The sequence below is a fragment of the Orcinus orca genome, chromosome 2 (genome assembly GCF_937001465.1).
Source record: "Orcinus orca chromosome 2, mOrcOrc1.1, whole genome shotgun sequence".
Taxonomy (NCBI): domain Eukaryota; kingdom Metazoa; phylum Chordata; class Mammalia; order Artiodactyla; family Delphinidae; genus Orcinus; species Orcinus orca.
The window spans coordinates 141816253-141842964 of NC_064560.1; the positions used below are offsets into that span (position 1 = coordinate 141816253).

Genomic DNA, 26712 nt, shown 5'->3' on the forward strand with positions numbered 1-26712 from the left:
GCTCAACTCCGCGCCAAAGGTGACAACATGTGCGCCTGCGCTGTGACCCAGACCTGGCGCATGCGCTGGGTGGGACAGACCGCGTTGAAAACTATGGCGTGGGTACCGGCGGAGTCTGCAGTGGAAGAGTTGATGCCCCGGCTGTTGCCAGTGGAGCCCTGCGACTTGACAGACAGTTTTGATCCCAACGTACCTCCGAGAACTCCCCAAGAATACCTAAGGCGGGTCCAGTGAGTGATTTGACCCTGTGCGGGTGGGCTGGTTGTCCTTCCGCCCTTGGGCACAGCGCCCAGTGCCCCGCTCGACCCTTAAGTGTGATAAAGCCCCACCTCTGTTCCCGTCCCCCATCCACTGTCGGAACAACATTCCTTGATTACATCTTTGCGTGAGCGAGTTTCTATGAGCTTAATTTTGTTAAACCTGATTACTTGTGACAATATAGGTGCTCTTAGATTTCTTCCACATAAGAAATTTTGCTTTCAGTCAACATAATTTCAGAAATACATTGTTTAGTACCTCGATTGCAATTCTGAACTTTTTTTCTGATTTTATAATGAACCATAGAAGTGGATCGCTTGCTTTACTATACATGAGCAATAGTAATCACGTTTTTGTACTTATTTCTTATTTGTAGGATCGAAGCAGCTCACTGTCCAGATGTTGTGGTAGCTCAAATTGACCCAAAGAAGTTGAAAAGGAAGCAAAGTGTGAATGTTTCTGTGAGTTTTATTACCCGTCAGAGGATTTTTTTTCCCTCCCACAAATTAAAAGACCAAGGCTCTCCTACAGTGTCAGACAGTATCAGTTACGATGTAGGTAAGATTTGACTACTCCGTACTAAGTTGTACTTTTCCCCCCAAACGGACAGCTGGCATTTACTGCCTCCAGAGAGGCTTTTAGTAACCCTGGCATTCGTGGAGATTTGCTCATAATACTTCAGGAACATGATCCAATCCTAAAGGAGTCTTTCAATAGGTTACTTATGCTATCCTTTATTTTTAAGGTACCTTTTTCCAGTTCATAATTATTATCAGGCTGATCTTTAGTGTAGTTTGCATGTTTTGGATTGGACTGGGTTTTGTTTTTTAAAAACAGAAACCCAAATATCACACTTTTCTACCTACTTGCCCACTGTGAACCTTTTCATTCATTTATTTATCCAACACATATTTTACTAAACAACAATATTGTGCCAGGCGCTAGGAATACAACAGAGGATGAGACAGAAAATGTCCCTACCCTTGTAGAGTTTACATTCTCCTGAGGAAGACAGTAAAAAAAAAAAAAAATTAATTACATACTGTGACCATTGTTGTGAAAAAATGTAACATATAATGACCAATAAGTAACTGGGAGAACTACTTTAGATAGAGTAGCCACAGAAGGTCTGTTTTAGGAGGTGCTATTTAACCAAAGGTAGGAGAGCAGCAGTTTTTAAATTGTGATAATTCCTTTTTCTTTTATGTTCTAAGTAATTCCTTTATCTGATGTTTATAATCAGGAGATTTAAATTCAGACACTGTAACGTTTCATATAATTCCTTTTCAGAAGTTTTTAGTTGATGGAAGATGATATCTTGTATACCTGGCTTTTAAAAAGTGACCACATTAAGTTTTATTTCAAGGCAGTATGTGATCAGTTGTGACCTCTGTGCTGTTTTGGAAGGTAGAAGTAGCCCTTATAAAGTCAAGCATCTGAAATTATTTGAGTACTTTCTGCTCATACCAAAATTCTTTATTTGGTTTATATCTCTCTTTGTTTCAAACTGTTTTGCTATTATATTCAGTAGAAAGGTAGGACTAGATTATATCTTCGAGTCTCATGTCATGTGGATTTCTTAGAAACTCCAACTATAAACCATTCCAGATTGCTTTTACTAAAGTGACTATATAAGAGTCTTTTCCTAATGTTTTAAACTCAGACATAAATAGTAAAGTGAGTTGCCTCCTTTTTTACATCTGCAAAAAATACTGTCTTTCTTGTATCGTCTTATTTGCTTTATTATTCACTTTTCATCTTGATTCTGCTTTTACTTTGCAGAGGTATGAGATTCTAGTTATAACACTAACATTGATTCTAACATTTATGAACTGATCTCTAGCTTTCAGGATGCCAACCTGCTCCTGAAGGATATTCCCCCACTCTTCAGTGGCAACAGCAGCAAGTGGCACAGTTTTCAACTGTTCGGCAGGTAGGTGTACTTTAATCATTTAATCAAATTAAACCCCTCCCTCCCTCGGACTTACTTCTGTTCTTAGACTGTAGTTGGAAAAATTGGGGTTTCTAGTGTATAAAGATAAGAATATTTATGAATAAATTACCAAATTATTATAATCATTAGACATAATACAGTTGAACATATTTTCCAAGTTTTAGAATTGTTAGAATGTTGTGCAGCAATTGCTTTCTTTTGAGTTATCCATTCTTTGAAGATCATTTGTCTACCTTATCTTCCTTTAGAGTGTGAACAGACATAGAAGTCACTGGAAATCACAGCAGTTGGATAGTAATGTGACCATGGTATGTAAGTTTCTCTGTTTAGATTGTACAGTGTATAACTAATATAGTCCATATTTACTTCCAGTTCTTAAAGATTCACTTGTTTAATCCATGTTATTTTCATTCTCTCCCATCTATCATAGTAACAGTTGCATTATCTTAATAGCCTGAAAAGGCTAGAGTCAGTAATGCAAGTTATTTTTATGACAGTTTTAAGCTGCATCTTGAGAGACTTTGGATTGGTCTTTACAAGTTTTTAAAGGTTCTTCTAGACATTTGCTTTTTAGGAAATTGAATGCATTTTCAGTATTTACAAAAAGATTGAATAAAGGCTTATTGGATTTTCCTCATGAGGTAATGGTGCCAGTATCAGTGAGTGACATTTTAGTAAAGCTGGTCATGCTTACTGGAAAGTAGTATTTCTTACTTTATCATCCTAGATATAATTTTAAGCTTTTTAGTAAATATCCTATATGTGGACTACTGGATAAAAAAGGGTGTTGGGGAAGAGGTGGATACATTGTTCCAGGACAATCCTTTTTTGTGTGTGTGTGTGTGTTACGCGGGCCTCTCATTGTTGTGGCCTCTCCCGTTGCGGAGCACAGGCTCCAGACGCGCAGGCCCAGCGGCCATGGCTCACGGGCCCAGCCGCTCTGCGGCATGTGGGATCTTCCCGGACCGGGGCACGAACCCGTGTCCCCTGCATCGGCAGGTGGACTCTGAACCACTGCACCACCAGGGAAGCCCCAGGACAGTCCTTTTAACCTTTTAGGGAGTCTTATAGTTTTCCTGAGAATCAAATGAAAGGTATTTATTTTCAGAGGGAAAAAATGTACCTATGCATACAATTTTGCTCACAGTTTCAGGTGGTTCATAGATTTCAGATTTTAGAAGCTTCTTCTAGGCAGTGCTTCCTGACATCTTTTACGCGATGACACATTGGGATAAATGGAGGAGGCTGCTCCCATAGCCTAAACTACCAGCTGAAAGCTAAGAGATTCAGTGTAACCTCTCTATATGCTTCTGTATACCAGTTGGAAGCTCTGCTCTAGGAAAAGTGTGGTAGACACTAACATCACTTGCCCAAGATCATTTAACTCATAAAAGGTATAACTGAGATTCAGACTGAACTTTGTCTGACTCTAAAGCCTTTCACTGTGCTGTGAGGCCTCCTAGTAAGAAGAGAGAGAAGGCAGTAGGTAGGTAGATAATATTTTTTCTTGCTCAGTCTAAGGACTTTTGGGTACATACTTACTAATGCAAAAAGAAGCTCATTAGTAACATTATGACAAAATAATTTTGTCAAGAAAGAAATGACTGAACATAATTGATTCAATAAATGAAGATCATCCATCAAAACAGTAGACTATTACACAGCAATAACATATGTTCATCATGGCAGATGTAAACATTATGTAAATAATAAAATGAATTTTTAAAGCATGCTCTGATAGCAACTATGTAAATATGAACATTGATTGATCAATTGATCCAATCATTTATTAAGCACCCACAACATTTAATAATTAGGATTTTCAATGCTACCTGAAGCAGAAACAGTCTCTGACCAGTGGAGTAATGGGAAAAGATGAATTGTTCCAGGACAATGGGTTTTTATGTTTTAGGGATCTCATATTCATTCTGAGAATCTAATGAAAGCGGTTTATCCTCGGGGTGGGGGAAAAACTGCACATATATGTAAAATAATTTGCAAGGTGATGTGCCCAGATAAACCTATTGTTCTGTTAACTGAATCACTTTGCTGTACACCTGACACTAACACAATATTGTAAATTAACTATACTTAAATAAATAAATAAATAAATTTTTTAGGAAAAAGAATTGTTAATTGTTCTGTTAAGATAGCCATATTGAACTGAATGGTCCTACTTTTTTTCATCTGACAATGTAGAATAAATCTACTCCTTCTTTAATTGGACAGCCCTTTCAGTATGTGGGGTATGTAATCATGTCTCCTTCCATGGGATGAACATCCTTCATTCTTATAAGCATTCTTAGTGTATTTTTTTTTCCATACCAATTTCCATCTTTATCACCCTCCTTTGAACACATTCTTGCTTGTCAGTGTTCATTAAAGTATGATCCAAACTAAACATGTCCCATCTATGGTGTGACCACTTGGGTGCTGTATTGGTTTGCTAGGGCTGCCATAACAAAACACCACAGACTGGGTGGCTTAACAAACAGTAATTTATTTTCTCACTGCTTTGTGGGCTAGAAGTCTAAGATCAAGGTGTCAGTGGGTCTCTCTCAAGGCCTCTCTCTTTGGCTTGCAGGTGGCCGTCTCCTTGCTGTGCCCTCACGTGGTCTTCTGTATGCACGCCCATCCCTGATGTCTCTGTGTCCAGACTTCGTCTTCTTACAGGGATGCTGGCCAGATTGGCTTCGGACCCACCCTAACCACCTCATTTTAACTTAATCTCTGCTATAAAGGCCCAGTCTCCTAATAATCCCATTCTGGAGGTTAGGGCTTCAACATACAGATTTTGGGGGCACACGGTTCACTCCATAACAGGCACTATATCTTTGTGTTGAGGTGGTGGGAATATGGAGGAATCCTCACTTCTTTTTTCACTACTCAGTATAAAAAATATATACATAGGAGTAAGTAAGTTCTTTTTTCTTTTCTTTTAGCCAAAATCTGAAGATGAAGAAGGCTGGAAAAAATTTTGTCTGGGTGAGAGGTTATATGCTGAAGGGGCTGTTGGACCAGCTGCAAGTGAAAGTCCTGGAATCGATTATGTACAAGTAGGTGATAATGTGGCTAAACAAACAGAAAAAGGTCATAATTTTGGTTCATGATTTAGTATAAAGACTCAGCAAACTACAACCTGGGGCAAATCGAGTCTGCAGATTTTTTTTGTATAGTCATGAGCTAAACATAAAAACATAATGGTTTTTATGTTTTTAAAAGGTTGTTAAAAATAAATAAATAAATAATATGTGACTGAGACAGAGTGTACCCTACAAAGCCTAAAATACTTACTTTCTGGCTCTCTGCAGAAAATATTTGCCAGTATTTTCTCTCAGTTTATTGTATTTTTGACTTAAAAATTGGCAGCCTAGTTTCTAAAACAATGCATGTTTTAGCTGTTTAATAATTTTGTGAGTTAGGATTCTTTTTTTTTTAATGATTAGACGTGGGTCAAACAATGAGTTATGAGTAGTCAGAGAAACAAAGGAAAACATATGACACAATTAGGTATTTTAAAATGCTTAGTAAATTGCATATTCTGGAGGTAAAATGCTGAGGGTATATTTAAATTTCACATGGCTTTATTTTAATCATAAATTATGTGGCCAGCTGCTTCTTGTCCTTCAGGATTCACCTGCCCTCAAGTTTGCAGATGTTCTTATGGAACCCACTGCACACATCTGCATTACTGGTAACTCCCTATACTATGTTGTTCTGTTCTGTTGAGTAGGTATTTATTGTTTTCTATGTGGTGCTACATTGTGTTTTTCCCATTTAAAATTAGTTTATCCTGCAAATGTAAAACCTCCAAAAATCACTAAAAAAGACCAAGACCCCAGTTAAAAAAAAAAAAGGCAATGGATATAAAGAGACATCTCACAAGAAGGAAATACAAATTGTTCTTATATGAGAAGATTCCCAAACTCACTTATAATAAAAATATTGCTTGTAACTCCACTGAGCTGGCATTTTTCAGGTAACATACTGGTAAAGAAAGTTTGACACACTGTGTTAACAAGGGCTGGGAAAACGAGCCCTCTTACACATGGTGGTGGGAGTGTAAACAGATTCAGATCTCTGAGGGAGCTAATTTAACACTTTCTTATACAACATATGTTCTTTTGTATAATATCCTTAACATATGTTACATTTCAAAATGTTTCAATTTTACAAAGAATTAATATATATTTATTTAGTTTGTTATTACAAAATACATACAAGTGAAATATATACCACATGAAAGAACCATTTAAGGACACAAGAGTTTAATGCATGTCCTCTTAAGTTTCTCACAGGTCAGTACTGTTTTCATAATCAAGGCTCCCAACATTAAACTCCAAAGTACTTTTTAATTGAAGCAGATTAGGTTTGAAAGAACTCATTCAAGTGCCCTTAATTCCTGAAAATGTTAGCTTTAGCTAAAGATTTTAAAAGTGTGTACAACATATTAATATCATAGTATCATTTTTTCAATTTCATGCTTTAACATCCTAATTACTAAAATCATTATTTTAAAATTTACATATTCAAATATCAAGACATTATTTTCTTGGGCATTACCAACATAATAGTTCATGGAATGTTTTATTGTAATGGACAATGAAAGAATTTACTTTTATCTATTTTTTGTTTTTAAAAAACAGTGTGTTGAGAAATTCACCAGTTTGAAAAAAATGTACCCCCTGCCTCCATAATACCATTTAGTAAATTTCAGTCTCATTTTTCTTTCAGATTGGTTTTCCTCCCTTGCTTAGTATTGTTAGCAGAATGAATCAGGTAAAATCTAATAAGAATTTATGCATTCTTTTGTTTGCAATGTTTGTTAAGGTATTTGAATACATTTACTGAATATATACAGTATGCAAGACCCTGTCCTAAACTCTTTAACAGTTCTTATTTAATCCTCACTACAACCCTATATGGGAAATTATTATTAATATCCTTTTTTAAATAGAGGAGGAAACAATTGGAGATTAAGTTACTTGCAGTTGGTTTTTCAGCAAGTTTTAATGGCAACACTAGAATTCAATCCCAGGTTGATCTAATTTCAGAACTCATGCTCTTGATCATGGTGCTAAACTATTCACATGTATACATTTCAGTTATAAGTCTTAGATTCTGGGATTTGAAATAAATACTAAGGTTAGATTCCTATTTCTAGTTGCAGATGTCCTACACACTTCATTAAGAATGAAATTTGAATTTCTTGGATCAAAAGGGGAGAAATATGGATTTTGGTTCTTCAGTCTTTCAGAACTAGGAACTCTGTTATCCATTTAAAGAGCAAATAAAAACTTTGATTGTTTTGCATTCACATAGCATTGGGTACCCTTGGAAGATAAGTCATACTCTGTTGTAAATCATATACTGGCTGACAGTTTTACTTACTTGATCATTTACACTAAGGTACTGTAGTAGTTATACTAAATTTGTTGAGAGTGATTTTTGTAAGTGTCCATCTATATTTGCATAAGCCCATGAATATTTTCAACAGTTTGATAATTCTATCTATATAGCTTAAAGCTGATCTTTCTCTAGCTAACTTTGTCTTTAGAGTTGTACTCTGCTTTAATGAAAATAAGCTGAAGGTATTTATGCAAAGGTTTTTTTTTAAGAGTATGTGGAATTTTTTTTTAAGTAGTTCCGAACTAAATTAGTAGTTACAAACTAAATCCTAGGATTTAAACCAAGGTATTGATAATTGAAAGTATATAAGAATATTTGTCTACAAAGCCTCTTCTCACTGAGTGTGCCATCTAATCAAATTACTAAATAGAGTCACAGGTTTCTCTGGAAGCCTAAAGAATGAGGCCATTTTAAACATAAGAGTTGCTTTCTAACTGAACTTAATGAAACTCAGGTTGAACTTGTTAGTGTTGTATTACTAATGCTGTTCTTTCATCTCTTCCCCCCGCCCTCCTTTTTAGGCAACAGTAACTAGCGTCTTGGAATATCTGAGTAATTGGTTTGGAGAAAGAGACTTTACTCCAGAATTGGTAGTACTGCATCTTTTTCTTTTCATAATGCAGACAAAATTTATGTACTTATATATAAGATATGGCTTTACATTATTTATATATATGTCATATATATACAACTATATGTGTAATGCAAGCAATGGTTGTTTGCAGTAAAATAAGGAAATTACACTAGAATGTAAATCAACATACTACTTCATTCATTGAGATAGTCTTGCATTGGGGAAAAAAAGTCAACTAAATAGTTGATTTATATCCTGGGAGAAGCTGCTTATCTTGTCACAGATCAGTAACAAACAGACTGGCCAGTCTGCAGACCCCATTTCAAATAGCACTGACCTAAAGAACTTTGAAATGCATTTTCTAAAATGGCTTTGAAATCCAGTTCACAAAAGTATATCAGAAATACCAGTAATGGCAAATATATGTGCCAGGCATTGTTCTAAGGATTTTATATATAATAACTCCTTGAATCCTTTGATAACCTATGAGCTGTTATTTCCATTTTACAGATGAGGAAACTGGAGCACATGGGAATTCAGTAACTTGCTTGAGGTCACACCGATTATAACTGGCAGAACTGAGACTCATGCCCTGGCAGTCAGGCTATACTCTCAACAACTGTGCTGTATTACCCCTCTATTTTATTGCTTTACACTCACAGCTTACTTTTCACCTTCAAAATTGGGTAAATTTGGTAGACATTATATAAATGAATTACCCACTTAATCCTCTAATAAGAAATTTTATTATCCTTTGGAGTTATAATTTAAAAAACAAATATTTTTCACAATTGAGGATATTTGCAAAAGAGTGTATCTGAGGCTCCAAAACTTCCTGTCAAAATAGATGATATAATCTTTGCCCTCTAGAAGCTTATAGTCTGCTGGGAGAGACAGATAAAGCAACATTACAGTACAGTGTATAAGTTTCCCAGGCTGCTATTCAGCCAGGTGGCTTAGATAAGTCTCTTCCATAAGTGTAATGATTATATTCTTTATCACTGGATTTTCATTTTTTATTTTTATATTTTCATTCTTTTAAATCTCTACCATATAACATGTAATTTTGAAGGGGAAAAAAATCCATGCTTAAATCACTGTTTCGATTGAGTGGTCAGACATGTCTTTTACATAGTTGTTACTAATGTATATATTCTGGTTTTTTAGCTCACATTTCACATATATATTTCTATACGATAATGTAATTCACATAATTGCCGTTGTCTAAATGTCCGTGGTTTACTTTGATTCTCATTATTGACCATTTGGATTCTTCCTTATATTTTACAATCATGACTAAATTATAAACATTTGTACTGATTTTCTTTTTTATTATTTCTCAGGATATTTCTAGAATAGAATTATTGGATCAAGGTTTTGTAAGCTTTTGTTACATCCTGCTTGCTTTACAGAAGAATTGAACCCGTATATAATGACATCAGCAATGGATTCTTAAATTTCTCTTCCCTACAACCCTACTTTAAGTTGAACCTTATGATATTGCCCTTTTTGTAGGTTAAAAACATTTGATTTTCAACAATTCCATATGGTTCAAGCTATCACTTTATAATTTGTTTTGGTTTTTCAAATTTAGTAAATATATAGTAGTACTTCAAAGTAAATATAATTTATGTTTCTTTCGTTATCAGTGACGGAAAACTTTTTCCATGGGTTTATATATTAGCTACATCTTCAATAGATAACTTGGTTCATATTCTTAGGCTACTTTTTCATTGAAATCTAGATATTGAGCTTTAAATTCTATATCAGTTCTTCCTGTCTGATAGCGGCAACCTTTTAGCAGTATTATTTATCTGACGTATTTTCCTTCTCTTCCTTTAGTCTTTATTTTTTTAACTCTATTGTAAGATTTTTGGAACTTTTTTTTTAGCTTTTAAAGATTACCCACTCAAGAGGTGATAATTTTGGCTTTTCCTGTTGATTTAATGAAAATGTATTACCGAACAGTGTGGCTATATTTGCCAAAGGAACCATTAAAGTGTTTCTGAACCAGTGATAGCTGATATACTAAATTTTAACCTGATTAATCCTTTGAGTTTTATTTTGAGTAACCTGTCTTTTAAATCAACAGTGTTCAATTCCTCTAAGTAACCATACCATTAGAACTCTAGTACTGAGAATACCAATGTTTAAAAAAAAACCTTGTGTCACAGGAAGTTTGCTTATCATAAACTAGCAAAAAGAAAAAGGGACCTTTTAATTATTTCTTGGGATTACTTGTCTAATATTTTTTGAGAAATACCACCTTATTTTGCCAACTAAGTGTGATGTTATTAAAGAAGGTTTTCAGCTATTTAGTTTTGCTTTTATTTTTTAGTATTGTCACAGTGTGCTCACTGACTTTGAGAAAAGGAATCTTTCAGTATAGATACATCTTAGACAATCAGTAGAGATTTAAGCACCTTCTAAGTGTAGAGGCCATTTGAATACCTGAATGCCAGCTTTATATTGTAAATTTATCCCAGAAAGTTTAAGTCAAGTTTAAATGTATACCAGCTTTTTTCGTGTAGAAGAGAGTCCCACTCACTCTTTATAAAAGAAACCTGGATGTGAATCTTTTTTTTTAATGTTATTTTTTTATTATTATTAATTTTTATTGGAGTATCGTTGCTTTACAATATTGTGTTAGTTTTTTGGATTTCCTTCCCATTTACGTCACCACAGAGCATTGAGTAGAGTTCCCTGTGCTATACAGTAGGTTCTCATTATCTGTTTTATACATAGTATCAATAGTATATATATATATATATATGTCAATCCCAATCTTCCAATTTATCCCACCCACCCCCAGATGTGAATCTTTTTGTTTAAGAAAAAGTCTTATTGATTTAGGGTTGCTTGAGGAGCTAACTTAGTGTGTTACACAAATTGCTATTTAAACTTTGTTCTAATATTCTTCAGGTTTCCCCTAAAGTGATGTGTTGCTCAGAATAAACTCAGTCATATATACTGCTGGTGGAAACATAATTTGATATGACCTTTCTGAGGTACAATTCAGTGATTATAAGTTAAATTTATGGTGCAGTTTGCTTACTTATTACTTTTTAAAATTCTATATAGGGAAGATGGCTTTATGCTTTATTGGCTTGTCTTGAAAAACCTTTATTACCGGAGGCTCATTCACTGATTCGGCAGCTTGCAAGAAGGTGCTCTGAAGTGAGGCTTTTAGTGGTAAGTTCAAACTTAATATTTCAAATCAGAAGCACTCACCGATTTATGTGGTGGTAAAGAACAATTTCAATGAAACAGGAAAACATGGAATATTTGATTAGTCAGGATTAGATTTAGTTACATAATAGAAGAGTCCAAAATAACAGTAGCTTAAATAAAATGTAAGTGCTTTTCTCAGACAAAGGGAGTCTGAAGGTAGGCAGGTTAGATCTAAGGTGGCAGCGACCCAGGCCTTTGAGTTCTGCCACATGTGGCTTCCATCCTCAAGCTCACCTCATAATCCAGGATGGCTGCTGGAGCTTCAGCCATTTTATTTCACTATAGGAAGCTGGAAAGAAGAGCAGAAGGTCATCCCCTCCAAAGAGCCTTCCCAGAGGTTCTACAAACACATCTGGCCAAAATAGCTCATTGGCCAGAATTTAGTCACATGGCCATAAGGAACTATGGGAAATGTTTACTTTAGTTGGGTGACAGTGTGCCCAGCTAAAAATGAGATTCATTTGCTAAATAATAAGGGGAGTCAAGAAGCCAGAGTGGTCAACTAACAGTCTGGCATAATAATTGTTTTGAATTTCTCCAATCAGACCCTTCCTCTAACTCATACCTGCAGCATTACAATATAAACTAATTTGATGCCAGACTAAGTTCACTTTTGATTTTTTTTATTCCTCTTTACTCCTCCACAAAATGTATACTTGTTCTTCATTGACTACTCCAAAATATTTTCATTAAATATCCATGATATGGCACAAACTAACTTATATAGCCTGTACTCTGAGCAAAATGTACTTGTCACTCATTAAATATTCCATAAGCTGTGTTCCTAGACTTTATTCCCTCTCCAGAAGTGCCTTTTCACTCTCTTCTAATCTGCATCTATATACCATTTACTTTTCACAGTCTGGCTCATATCCTGTCACTTTCTGTGATACTTTCCCTAATCCTCACAATTAAAAATAATCTCTTCAGTGATCTGTTTTTCCAGTATGCTTTGTATCTTTTTTATGACACTTAACACATTTTTCCTTTAATTAAAGCTGATATGGATATTTCCTCTTCTGTGCTATCAGCAGGAAGTATGTCTTATTCATATTGTTAAGTTCTTGGCACATAAAGGAATTGAATATGCTGACATCATTGAAGTGTGTCCCAAGTTTGAATAATGTATGACATGTCTGTTATAACATTACTCAGTGAGTTATTGTGACTATTCCTTGAAATGTATAAAAATAAATTTCATACTCTGTAAGACTACCTTCCATGTGTCTTAGGTCTGTCATTTTAACAGATATTTAAAGTGAACTTTATAAAATGTATAGTTCACGAACTACTTCCATCGTAATTGAGAACTCTGATCTGGAATATTTTCTTTGAAGTATTTTTATATAATTTTTTTCCCTTCGTGCCCAGTTAGGACACAGGGTTTTTTTGCTCCTTTACTTGGAACCAGGAAGAAGATCTCTCCCAAGTTATCCTCCTTAGAGACCTCAACTCTTATTTCTTTTCGGGACCTATTCAGGACCTTTCTTTAAAGGATGATCTTAGATGTTTCCCAAGGAATCATTAACTCTATAGTTTCTCCTTTTTCTTTGACATTTTCTATTTCCCTGTGATTATTTCTATCCTGTAATAAAATGCTCATGTTTTCCGTCTTGAAACTTGTTTCAAAAATATTAAGGGATAACAGACTACATTTTAAACTTTTTCTCTTTCTTTTTTTTAGGACAGCAAAGATGATGAGAGGGTTCCTGCTTTGAATTTGTTAATCTGCTTGGTTAGCAGGTAAGTAATCCTTGGCTTCTTGCTTTATGATAGCATTATTAATGGTGGTAGAGAGTATTGTTTCCATTTTACAATGAGGAAGTTGAGGTATAAGGAAACAGTATTGTGTTATCACAATTCCCTTTATTTCTAGTTTTTTTCTATAAATAATGCTGCATTGAAGATCCTTGTACATACAGCTCTATATTTTCCAAAGGATAAATTCCTAGAAATAAGTTAAAGGGCTTGCATGTACTTCTTTTTTTTTTTTTTTAATTTTTATTTATTTATTTAATTTTGGCTGTGTTGGGTCGTCATTGCTGCGCAAGGGCTTTCTCTAGTTGCGGCAAGGGGGGGCTACTCTTTGTTGTGGAGCGTGGGCTCTAGGCGCACGGGCTTCAGTAGTTGTGGCACACGGGCTCAGTTGTTGTCGCTTGCGGGCTCTAGAGCGCAGGCTCAGTAGTTGTGGCACATGGGCCTAGTTGCTCCACCGCATGTGGGATCCTCCAAGACCAGAGCTCGAACCCGTGTGCCCTGCATTGGCAGGCAGATTTTTAACCACTGTGCCACCAGGGAAGTCCCAAGGGCTTGCATGTACTTCTAAAACTGATATATTTATTGCCAGTTTGCCTTCCAGAAAGATCATACCACTCTGTTCCCACTAGGTGTCAATGAGAGTGCCCGTTTCCTATTCAGCACTGGGCGTTTTCAGTTGATATAAATATTTCCATTCTGATAATAAAAAGATACAAATTATTTTTATTTGCTTTTGTATGATTATCAGTAAGGGTAGAATATGTTTGATTGCAGTTTTTTTTAATTGCTACTGTCCTTTGTTCATTTTCAGTCAGGGCATGTTTTTATTTAGTATACATTTGATTTTATTGCTTACATTAAAATTTCACCTGGAATTTATTTGAAAATGTCTTCATATTCTAAATTCTTGTGTGTGTGTGTGTATATATACACACACATATTTATTTTAGGTCTCTTTCTGGACTTTATATTTTTCTTCATTGGTCACTGTTTTTATTCCAATGCCAATAACTTTTCAAAGCTTTATAGTATTTTTAATATTGGGAGGGTAAGTAATCCTGTGTTCATTTTTCCCTGCCCCAGACAAGATACTTTTTTTAGAGTGTACACACATTCAGCATGTAATTTCTTTATCTACAGTAATTATGCTAATGATGATAAATAACACTTACTTGGTAATTTGTGCCAGGCATTTTTCTTAGTGCTTCAAAATAGGAACTCATTTAATCCTTAGAAGGTAGGTACTATTATCAGTTTACAGATGAGGAAACCATGACAGAGGGAGGTTAAATTACTTTCTTACCATCACAGAACTAGTAAATGGCAGAGCTAAGATCCAAACTCCAGAACTAAGCCCTTAACTATGCTGATCACAAACAAAATTAATACCTACCTCACCTGAGGTAGGTATAATTTACTATTATACTTAGTAAATACTTACTCTCATTTAGTAAGGATTAAATGAGAGGATACAGTGTTGCCCTAGGCGCAAATATACTGTATCTCTAATTCTTAAAACAACTCAGGGTTTTTTTTCCTTTACAGATGAGGGCACCAGTTCATAAAGATTAAGTATTGATAATTGATGGTTCAGTAAGCTAGTACTTAATGGAACCAGAAACTTAAATATATCATCTGACTGATATTTTATAATATGCAATTATGAGAGAAGAAATCTCCAAGTGTATTCGGTCATGATTTTTTTTTTTTTTCCCTCAGAAAGTTAGGTAAAAATGGAAAAAAGTTCTAGGACAGGAAAGTTCTAGGACAAAGTTCTAGGACAGTTCTATAGACTTCACTTAGGAAAACTTATAGAAGGTTATAGCAAGCTTGGAAAAAAGATAACATAGGCCTCGACTCTTTGCAGTAACAGCTTCAATGTAAGTATCTGTCATTGTTATGACAGAAAACCCAAGAGGGTTTTTTATTGTTGGTTTTGTTTGTTTGGGTATCTTTAAGGCAAGAACTGCTAATTCATAGAAATACCTCGTTACATGAGTGGGATCCCATTCAAAAAGGATCCAGTAACTGTTAGCTGCCTTAATTGTTTTACCAATGGTAATTATTTTTTAAAGCTTCTTATTATGGAGTTGTTTAAACCATAAAAATGTTGTAGAATAAACCCCCAAGATAAATCCATAACCCAGCTTCAACTGTTTTGTGATTGTATTTTAAACAAATCTTGGACATGTCATTTCTCCTGTTTTAGTGTATCTAACTGATAAGGGCTTTTAAAACACATGACTGTAGTATTTGTATCACAAATTTATTGAATAACTAATAAATTTCAGAATAACTCCATAGTATCGTCTGATGTCCAGTTCATGTTTCATGTTCCCTAATTGTCCCAGGAATGTCTTTTTACATTCGAATTGTTCAAATCAGGATCCAAGTGCGATGCACTCATTACATTTGTCTAATATGTCTCTTAAGTATCCCCATCAACCTCTTGGGTTTTTCTTGCCATTTTCTTGTTGAAGAAACCAGGTCCTTTGACTTGTAAAATTTCCCACATTTTCGTTTTGACAGCTAACTTCATGATGGTATTTAATGGTTCATCTATCCTCCATACTGGTAGGTAGGTCTAGAGGCTTGATTATATGTAATGTGTATGTTTGTTTGACAAGACTGTATGTGTGCTATCGTGTCACATCAGGAAGCATATGTCTAGTTGTCCCACTTTTAGTGGTGATAAAGTTGACCATCGCATTCAGGTAAAGGGATATTGCAGTCAATATTCTTTTTGATGCTCAAATTTTTCCATCTTTGGACAGTGGGAGCCCCTCAGATCAATTCCTATGCTTTTTGTTATATAACCTTAGCGGTCTTTTTTATTTTACGGCTTTCTTCCTTTCTAGTATGCCAAAATGACTCAGATGTATCTTGGACACTTGGCTCCAGATCTGGAATCAGTCTTTTCTTTTCTCCTGGGAGTGCTGTTTCCTGTTTTAAAGTAGAAAATGGTGTCTAGAGTCCACAATTTGGACATTAGGGAAGCTAGTTGTTATTCGTTTGGTCATTGCATTTAGACCTTTTCACTGAACAGAGCTAGGAAGTTATGTAGTTTTTAGAAAGAGAAAAATAAAATCATGAGTTCAAATTAATATTTCAGTTCTAAGTTAAGACTACTTGATTTTTTTTTTTTGCGGTACGCAGGCCTCTCAGTGTTGGCAGGCGGACTCTGAACCACTGCACCACCAGGGAAGCCCGACTACTTGATTTTTATTTAATGTTTTATTTCTGTTCCTCTGTGCTCAAAATTCTGGTTTCTAATAATATTAACATAATTTTTGGCTTTATCCTGTAATATTCACATAATAGTTTCAGAATAATACTAACAATATTACTGATAATAAAACTATTGAAATCAGTTTAAGAATTCTTTTTTTCTTGGTTGCTTTACAATGTTGTGTTTCTATTGTACAGCAAAGTGAATCGGCTATATGTATGTATGTATATATATATATTATATATATATATATATATATATATCTCCCCTCTTTTTTTGGATTTCCTTTCCATTTAGGTCACCACAGAGCACTGAGTAGAGTCCCCTGTGCTATACAGTAGGTTCTCATTAGTTATCTATTTTATACATAGTATCAATAGTGTATATATATGAATCCCAATCTCCCAGTTCATCCCACCCCACTTTCCCCCTTGGTATCCATACGTTTGTTCTCTACGTCTGTGTCTCTATTTCTGCTTTGTAAATAAGATCATCTATACCAATTTTTTCAGATTCCACATATATGCATCAATATATGATATTTGTTTTTCTGACTTCACTCTGTACATTTAAAAAATTCTTTGCAGTTCTCTTTGTCACTGGTATGTCTCACTAGGGATATCAGAACATCATGTTTAAGATCACTTGAAATTATTCTCCTCTGTGTGGTTATGCCACCAACCTAGTATAGCAGAAGGTTCATTTGGTCATTTTCTGTTTTTATTTAATCTTTTATAATTTCATAAAATATTTACATTGTTCCAAAGTTAAAATTATAATTCAAGGTACATTTTGGAGCATTTTAGAATCCACCTTTATCCTCTGTAACGTCTTTTCTCCCTTTTGTAGTTATCCATTTTATTGTTAATTTTTGATTTATCCTTCCATTCACTGTTCTTTGAAAAAATATAAGCAAATATATATAAATATATCTGCATTTCTGCACATGCTTACAAAACATAACATACTAAGCATTCCATTCTGTACCTTGTTTCTTCACTTAATAGATCCTGGAAATCACATGGTAGCAGTGCAGATATTTCCCTCATTTTTTTTTTTTTTATAAAAGCCTCATAGTCTTCCACTGTGTAGATGTATCGTAGTTCATTCAGTCAGTCCATTTATTGATGAATATTTGGGTTGTTTGTGATCTTTTGCTATTACAAGTAGTGCTGCAGTTAATATTTTTAAGTATACATTAAATTTTTTTTAATTGGAGTATAGTTGATTTACAATGTTGTGTTAGTTTCTGGTGTACAACAGCATGATTCAGTTATCCATATATATATTCTTCTTCAGATTTTTTCCCCTATAGTTTATTACAGGATATTGAATATAGTTCACAGTGCTATACAGTAGGACTTTGTTTATCTATTTTGTATATAGTAGTTGGTATCTGCTAATCCCAAACTCCTAGTTTATTCTCCCCCGCCTTTCCTCTTTGGTAGCTATGTTTGTTTTCTATATTTGTGAGTCTGTTTCTGTTTTGTAAATAAGTTCATTTGTATCATTTTTTTATTTTTATAATTAATTAATTAATTAATTAATTATTTTTGGCTGCGTTGGGTCTTCATTGCTGTGCACGGGCTTTTCTCTAGTTGCGGCGAGCGGGGACTACTCTTCGTTGCGGTGCGCAGGCTTCTCATTGCAGTGGCTTCTCTTGTTGCAGAGCACGGGCTGTAGGTGCATGGGCTTCAGTAGTTGTGGCTCATGGGCTCTAGAGCACAGGCTCAGTAGCTGTGGCGCATGGGCTTAGTTGCTCTGCGTCATGTGGGATCTTCCCGGACCAGGGCTCAAACCCGTGTCCCCTGCATTGGCAGATGGATTCTTAACCACTGCGCCACCAGGGAAGCCCTGTATCATTTTTTAGATTCCACGTATAAGTGATATAATATGGTATTTGTCTTTCTCTGTCTGACTTCACCTAGTATGATGATCTCTAGGTACATCCATGTTGCTGCGAATGGCAATATTTCATTCTTTTTTATGGCTAATATTCCATTTGTGTGTGTGTGTGTACACGACATCTTCTTTATCCATTCATCTGTTGATGGACATTTAGCTTGCTTCCATGTGTTGGTTATTGTAAATAGTGCTGCTATGAACACTGGGGTATGTGTATCTTTTCAAATTAGAGTTTTCTCTGGATATGTGCCCAGGAGCAGGATTGCTAGATCATATGGTAATTCTATTTTTAGTTTTTTAAGAAACCTCCATACTGTTTTCCGTAGTGGCTGCTCCAATTTACATTCCCACCAACACTGAAGGAGGGTTCCCTTTTCTCCACACCCTCTCCAGCATTTGTTATTTGTAGACTTTTTTGATGATGGTTATTCTGATCGGTGTGAGGTGATACCACATTGTAGTTGTGATTTGCATTTCTCTAGTAATTAACAATGTTGAGCATCTCTTCATGTGTCTTGGCCATCAGTATGTATTCTTTGGAGAAATGTCTATATAGGTTTTCTGCTCATTTTTTGATTGGGTTGTTTGTTTTTTTGTTATTGACTTGTATGAGCTGTTCGTATGTTTTGGAAATTAAACCCTTGTTGGTCGTATCATTTGCAAATATTTTCTCCCAGTCCATAGGTTTTTTGTTTTGCTTATCGTTTCCTTTGCTGTGTAAATTCTTTTTTTCACCAGGTACTTTGACCAACGTGACTTAGCTGATGAGCCATCCTGATAATAGCTGATCTCTCAGGGATAGAAGATATTTGTAATGAAGGCAGCCCAAGTCTGAGGAAGTGCAATGCCAGTTCAAGTACAGATTGCATCACATCTTCAGCACTATGTGAAGCGTCTTCATCTTAACCTGTGCAACTCAAGTTGATATTCAGAAGATAGATTGTGTTGGTATGAGTATCTGAGGTATCTTTGAAAGATGTTACCCAGTTTTTGCTGAACAGTTTAAATAGTTTTCTGTAATCACATGCTTTTAAAACAAATCGAATGATTTATTGGTGAAGCATCCTGCACAGAAACTGTATGACGAAATTGTACAGAGGTCGTTGGTGCTGTTTCATTGTTTATTCACATATACACATATAAAATTTTATTGAAAATGTGTTTTGGTTACTAAATTTTGTTTGACTATTTAATAAAACAAAAGACAATGGATAAATGTCCTTAGTATTAGAATTAAGATAATCTAGATTATATGGCACGTGTATTCATAGTCAGCAACTAAATTAGTCTAACATTTTCCCTTTAAGCTCTATACTTTTATTTTTAAATGCTTTCTTTTTTTTTTTTATAAATTTTTTGTTTATTTTTGGCTGCGTTGGGTCTTCATTGCTGCGCGTGGGCTTTCTCTAGTTGCGGCGAGTGGGAGCTGCTCTTCATTGTGGTGCGCAGGCTTCTCATTGCAGTGGCTTCTTCTGTTGTGGAGCACAGGCTCTAGGCGCGCAGGCTTCAGTAGTTGTGGCTCGCGGGCTCTAGAGCGTGGGCTAAGTAGTTGTGGCGCATGGGCTTAGTTGCTCCACTGTATGTGGGATCTTCCCGGACCAGGGCTTGAACCCGTGTCCCCTGCATAGGCAGGCGGATTCTTAACCACTGCACCACCGGGGAAGCCCCTAAATGTTTTCTTGTATAAACAAAACTTTTTCTTTACAAGTAATTTTCAGTAGTACCCTAAAAGGTTGACTGTTTTAATTTTCCTGTCACATCTTTTATTCATATCACTTACAATTTATCTATTCCTTTCTTTTTTTTTTTTTTGGCTGCGTTGGGTTTTCATTGTTGCGTGCAGGCTTTCTCTAGTTGCGGCGAGCAGGGGCTACTCTTCGCTGTGGTGCCCAGGCTTCTCATTGCAATGGCTTCTCTTGTTGCGGAGCACGGGCTCTAGATGCACGGCTTCAGTAGTTGCAGCACACAGGCTCAGTAGTTGAGGCACGTGGGCCCTAGAGTGCGCAGGCTTTAGTAGTTGCGGCATGTGGGCTCAGTAGTTGCAGCGCACGGGCTGTGGGTGAGCGTGCTTCAGTAGTTGTGGACCGCAGGCTCTAGAGCACAGGCTTAGTAGTTGTGGCACATGGGCTTAGTTGCTCCGTGGCATGTGGGATCTTTCCGGTTCAGGGATCAAGCCCATGTCTCCTACATTGACAAGTGGATTCCTAACCACTGTGCCACCAGGGAGGTCCCAATTTACCTATTTCTATATCAGGTAGGAATGTTTCCTACTTTAAGCAACAGAAGATCCAAGTAGCAATGATTTTTCAAATAGGGATTTATTTTTCTCTCATAACAAGAAGTCTAGAGGAGCTGGCGTTGGTTCAGTGACTCCACGATACCAAGGTCTCTGAAGGTCTTTTAGCTTTTCCCTCATGGTAAGATGGCCACTGCAGTGCAGAGCAATGTGTCTGTATTCAAGACAGGAAAAGGGGGGAAGGAGGCAGAGCCTTCCACATCTTTTCCTTTTCTCATAAAAGCAAAACCTTCTCCAGATATCCACAGTCGATCTGTGTTCACCTGTTGGCCATGAGTGTATAAAATTATTACCTCTAGCCCCAAGAAAAGTGGGGAAATGAAATTGTAAGCTTTTCCAGTCTTTCTAATGGGAGATGGAAAAGGAAAAGGGGGTTGGGAATAACTTGATCAGGCAACCAATAGTTTTTCTGCTATTTATGAAAGGAACAGATGTAATTTTATATTTGAATCTTTTCTACTATTATGTCTTCAAAAAGCTGATTTTTAAATGGTAGCCTAGTAGTCTAAGCTGTATTTTACCATAATTTAAACATTCTCTCATTGTTGGATATCTAATCTGTTTTCAGTGTTAATTCAATATAGAAAACACTACCGTGAATACCTGTACGTACATAACTCTTTCCTTACTTTGACCATAAGTTCCCAGGAGTTGGGTTGCAAGTCATGAGTCTATCAGTTAATATTGCATTTGAAACTTGACTGAAGTGAGGTTTTAAAAATTAGGGATTTATTTTTGTTTCTCATAAACTGATTCTGGTTTGAGAAATTCAGGGCTCGTGCAGCAGGTGTCCAATATCTTAAATATCCTAGGCTGCATCCAGATTTCTCCTTCATCAATGTTAGTGTATAGCTTTCATCTTTTTAGTCATGATCTGGTTGCTTTATCTCTTACTTCGAATCTACGTTCCAGGGAGGATAAAAAGGTACCACCACTTCTTGTTGTCCTAACAGGGGAGAAAAGTGTTACAAGAAACCCTCAACTTATATTTCATTTACCAGAGTTATGACATTTTCTACTTATAAAGAAAGCTGGAAAATGTAATTTTTTAGGTGAGCACTCCTACCAAAGATGGTTCTGTTAGAAAACAGGGGAGAGGGGCTATTGGGTAGGCAGCCAGCAGTGTCTACCATAAAGAGTTTAGATCTCCAACCAATACCACAAGTAGCCTTGTTATAGCCTCATATTCTTTGCTGATTTGATCTTTAGGGGGTGGGGCTAGGGACTGATTTAATAAAGGTTAAGTGTCAATTTGTTTTAACTTATGTATAACTCTTCCATAGCTAGTGGCTGAGCATGTTCACTACTCACACAGAAGAATTAGCATTCCTGAGGACTAGAAACATAAAAAAGAAGGCAATTTTGCATGTACAGAAGACCAGTGGTATAAGAAATTATTTGAATGCAGAAACATCTCTATTTTCCAGCAAGCTGTAGAATCTAATATTTAACTGAGAACTTATTTTTCTAGTAACTCAACTTGGCATAAGGATATTTTTCAGGAATGTAGAAACAAATAAAAGATATTAGAAACCACTAATGTAATCGTAAATATGCAGACTACCAATATATCAGTAGCTATCTGTAGCTTTAGGGTTTATCGAGCCTTTCACAATTAAAAGTATCTTCTGATTTTAATGAGAAATTGAAGAGGAAAATCTTTCCAGCTCTTATCACAGGTAGAAAACTTTAAGTTCATTGAGAAATTACACATTTTAAATACAGAATTTAGAGGTAGTTATTTTGAAAATAATAGCTACCAAATGGTAGTTTAATCAGGTCTGTGTGAGCGTGGACCAAGTAAATTAGATTGCACCTGTATTTGTTTTCATGTAAAAGATTCATTACTCCTTTTTGGCAAGAGGACATTACGCATTTATTAACTTGCAGTAATACTTTTATTAAAGTTGTATTCATTTCTCCTTTTTAAAATAAGATTATTTCATCTGTGTCTCTTAGCAGAATAAGCCAGTTAGAGGCCAAATTAGATGAAAAGTGGTTCAGGTTATCAGTTTTGCCACCTGGGGACAAAGATATAAAAACATGTTAGAAATTATTGAGAAAGATCAAGTTGACCTGTGTCCATTTTAAGATGATATTTTCTTATACATATTACCAAATTCCCACCAGATTTTTAAAAATAATGTTTCCTAAATAATATGCCTTAGAATATTTATTTATGTGAACTTTAGTGTTTCTTGAAACCAATGGTGCTTTAATCAAATACTAAACAAAATTAAGCTGATTGATTTTTCAGAACTTGTAACATGCCATTCATGTGCATTAAATAAAGTTGACAAAAGGGGATGAATAAAATGTATCTGATCACAGTACTCATTTTTCAAAGAGCACTTTGAAAAACTTTAGTAGGTTCTATCCAGTTTCTTTCTTAACTTTGCTGACCCCAAAATTTGTGCCAATCCCAGTTTCTGTAATCAGTTTGGTGCTTACCCAGGCCTGAGTTGAACTCCCATCCTACAGCTATATTCTAGTAGGACTCGGAAAACAATTCACCATGTAACCTTGGCTCTAGGATTTTGTTTCCCTTTAGTCACTGTATGTTGGGTTCTGCTGTGGACTAAATATTTGTGTCCCCCCAAAATGCATATGTTCATATCCTAACCCTCGAGGTGATAGTATTAGGAGGCAGAGCCTTTGGGAAGTGATTATTCGGTCATGAGGGCAGAGCCCTCCTGCCTTTGTAAAGAGACCTCAGAGAGTTAGCTAGTTCAGTTCTGCGAAGTGAGGACACAGTCAAAAGACATCTGGCTGTGAACCAAGAAGCAGGCCCTCACCAGACAACAAATCTACAGGCGCCTTGATCTTGGACTTCCCAGCCTCCAGAACTGTGAGAAATACATTTCTGTTTCATAAACTGACCAATCTGTGGTATTCTGTTATAGCAGCCCAAATGGACCAAGGCAGGTTCTGATGACATCTCGAGGCTTAAATTCCCTTAATGAGGTTTGACTGGTAGACACAGGGGATTGAACTATGTCATTATGGTTAGCATAGGCCACTGACTAAATAGTTTATAAATGCTGTCCTCATAGTTTGTCATTCGTACAGTGTAGTTTTTACTTTTGAAACATACATCTGCTCTTCAACACAAGTTTACTATTCACTTAGGGCTGTTAATGGCTATAATTAAGATATAAAGTTGTACAAAAGGATACCCAAATAAAAATATCTTTATTATGGGATTACTTTAAAATAATCTAATGCACAATTTACTTGTAACTTTCAAGTCTTTTTGATATGCTCACAATCGTATTTATATTCATAATGTATATAAATATTATATATTTTATATATTTATATATATATTTTGGCCTCACTGCAGCATGTGGGACCTTAGTGCCCTGATCCGGGATCGAACCCGTGCCCCCTGCATTGGGAGCATGGAGTCTTAACCACTGGACCACCAGGGAAGTCCCCATAATGTATATTTTATATATTGCATGTGCAGTGTCCTGTAACAAACTGTTTTCTCTTAATACCAATTAACATCATTCCATGTAAGCAAATACATGTAGATCTATTTCATCCTTTTTACTGGCTGCACAGTATTTCCTTGCATGCCAGTACAAATCAAGTGCCATCAGTGAGCACAACCAAATAGTGCAAATCCTTATACAACGGACATTTAGGTTGTTTACGCTTCTTGGCTATTGTTAATAATGCTGCAGTGGACATCGGAGTGCAAATAACCCTTCAAGATCCTGATTTCAATTCTTTTGTATACTCTCAAGTGGGATTGCTGGGTCATACGGTAGTTCTAGTTTTAATTTTTTGTGGAATCTTTATACTCTTTTCCCTAGTGGCTATATCATTTTACATTCCCACTGAGAATGCACAAGGGTTCCAGTTTCTTCACATCCTTGTCAACACTTATTTTCTGGGTTTTGGGGTTTTTTTTTGTTTGTTTTTTAATGGCTATCCTAGTGGGTGTGGTGTGGTAACTAATGGTGGTTTTGATTTGCATTTCCCTCATTAGTTATGATACTGAGCATCTTTTCGTATACCTGTTGGCCATCTGTATATATTCTTTGGAGAAATGTCTGTTTCAGTGCTTTGTTCATTTTTTAATTGGGTTATTTGGGGTTTTTGCTAGAGTTTTAGTTCCTTGTGTAATTTAGGTGTTAACCCCTTACCAGATACATGGTTTGCAACTATTTTCCCCATTCCACAGGCTACCTTTACACTCTATTGTTTTCTTTGCTATGCAGCTTTTTAGTTTGACATAGTCCTACTTGTCTATTTTTGCTTTTGTTGCCTGTTCTTTTGGTGTCAAATCCAAGAAATCATTGCTAAGACCAATATTATAAAGGCTTTTCTCCTATTTTCTTCTTGGAGTTTTAAAGTTTCAGGTCTGAAGTCTTAAACGCACTTTTAGTTGATTTTTGTGTATGGTGTAAGGGTCCAGTTCTATTCTTTTGCATGTGGATATTCAGTTTTCCCAGTACCATTTGTTGAAGATATGTTATTTTTTTCTACTATTTTCCTTTATGATTTTCTGCATGTCTTAAGTCTTAAATGCACTTTTAAGTTGATTTTTGTGTATGGTGTAAGGGTCCAGTTCTATTCTTTTGCATGTGGATATTCAGTTTTCCCAGTACCATTTGTTGAAGATATGTTATTTTTTCTACTATTTTCCTTTATGATTTTCTGCATGTCTTGAAAAGGCTTTCTCTACTACAGGATCATAAAACTAACCTCATATTTTCTTTAGCACTTTATGGTTTTACTGTTTTAAATATAAACCTTTAAATGTCTTCCCCTCCCCCTACAAAAAAAAAGGAAATTCAATATTCCCATATTGTGTTTTGTATAACCTAACTTTCCCCTCGTCTCTACTAAGAGAGACTTCTTTTTGGCTACAAGTAACAAAATACACAACCAAAACGTATTGAACAATATAAGGAATTTATTATCTCACATAACAAAAAGTCCAGAGGTGAAGCAATTCCAGGATTGGTTAATTCAGAAGCACAATTCAGGTACTTTCTATCTGTGTACCCTGCTATCCTCAGTATGATAGCTTTCATCTCCATGCTTGTCCCTTTCATGGTCATCAGATGGGAGAGGAGGTGAGAGATACACTAGATGAGCACTGACCCCAACCCACTGAGAAGATATGGTCCCATGAATGTTGGTGTGACTAATCCAATCATCCACCCCTATGCCCTTGGGGAAGACTAAATAAGGGGGAAAAAAGTTAAAGATGTTAGAATCTTCACCAGCACTTCCACACATGGAGAGAGAAACTGAAAGTCAAGACTGATAACAGGAAGTATAAAAATTCCTTCCTCAAATACCTAATATTCTTTGGCCCTGGAGTCACTGAATTCACATCTATATCTCACTTTATCTAGATCTATATTTCACTTCATTACATTAATGGAGCTCTCAAGAACTGAATTCTATTAAAGTGAAATAAAGTTTTTAAGCAATTTAGGCAGTTAAATATGATATATATATCATACACAACACACACACAATGTATATAATGAAATCCTTATACAAGCATAAAGATTCTTAATAGAAATAAATTATAAGCAATAAAATAATAATTAAGTTTAAATTTTAATGTAATCTTTGCTTTTTTTAAATAACTAAAACAAATTCATAAAACAAAACCAAAATTTGTTCATTCTTACCGAAAAGATTCTGATTGGTACATACTTTCTTTATGCTAATTTACCAAACCCTGAGTTTTGTTTCTTCATCTCTGGTTAAATACATATCACTAAGCAAATAAGAATGTTTAAATAAGGGTCCTGCATTGGTGTTTACTTATTTGAAATTAGGTTTTCATTCTGAATAGTTTCAGTAAAGTGTATGTTACAGTAGAATGTGTCTTTACCTGTTTTAAGGTCTGTGCTATTAAATTGATAAAATACACCCTTACTCCTGCTTAAGAGTGCATCTTTCATTATATAAGTTAGCAAATAGCTTATATCAATACAAATGTCCAACAATGTAATTAAATCATTGCTACTTGAAATACTTTATACAGGAATAATTTATCCTTTACACTATTGAAGCCTTGCATTTCAGTAGTTTCTATAGCTTCTGTATCATCACTTGAAATTTAC

General features: G+C 35.5%; 2 protein-coding genes across 10 annotated transcripts in view; one reads left to right on the plus strand and one right to left on the minus strand.

The window, feature by feature from the left end:
- The window catches only part of GEMIN2 (gem nuclear organelle associated protein 2), a 26877-nt gene continuing 165 nt past the window's right edge, over positions 1 to 26712 (plus strand). The window contains exons 1-10 of one of the 6 annotated variants that reach the window (XM_004269990.3): positions 1 to 230; positions 635 to 719; positions 2102 to 2191; positions 2461 to 2520; positions 5155 to 5268; positions 6947 to 6991; positions 8143 to 8211; positions 11277 to 11387; positions 13111 to 13169; positions 19057 to 19477. In XM_004269990.3, the coding sequence (XP_004270038.1) occupies positions 28 to 230; positions 635 to 719; positions 2102 to 2191; positions 2461 to 2520; positions 5155 to 5268; positions 6947 to 6991; positions 8143 to 8211; positions 11277 to 11387; positions 13111 to 13169; positions 19057 to 19096 (876 nt within the window). In that variant the 5' untranslated portion in view covers positions 1 to 27 and the 3' untranslated portion in view covers positions 19097 to 19477. The other 5 variants (XM_049705945.1, XM_049705948.1, XM_049705946.1 and 2 more) reach the window with 5 other exon arrangements.
- TRAPPC6B (trafficking protein particle complex subunit 6B) overlaps positions 25524 to 26712 on the minus strand; it is a 14302-nt gene continuing 13113 nt past the window's right edge. For all 4 annotated transcript variants that reach the window (XM_033428404.2, XM_033428406.2, XM_033428407.2 and 1 more), the window contains exon 6: positions 25524 to 26712. In XM_033428404.2, the coding sequence (XP_033284295.1) occupies positions 26681 to 26712 (32 nt within the window). In that variant the 3' untranslated portion in view covers positions 25524 to 26680.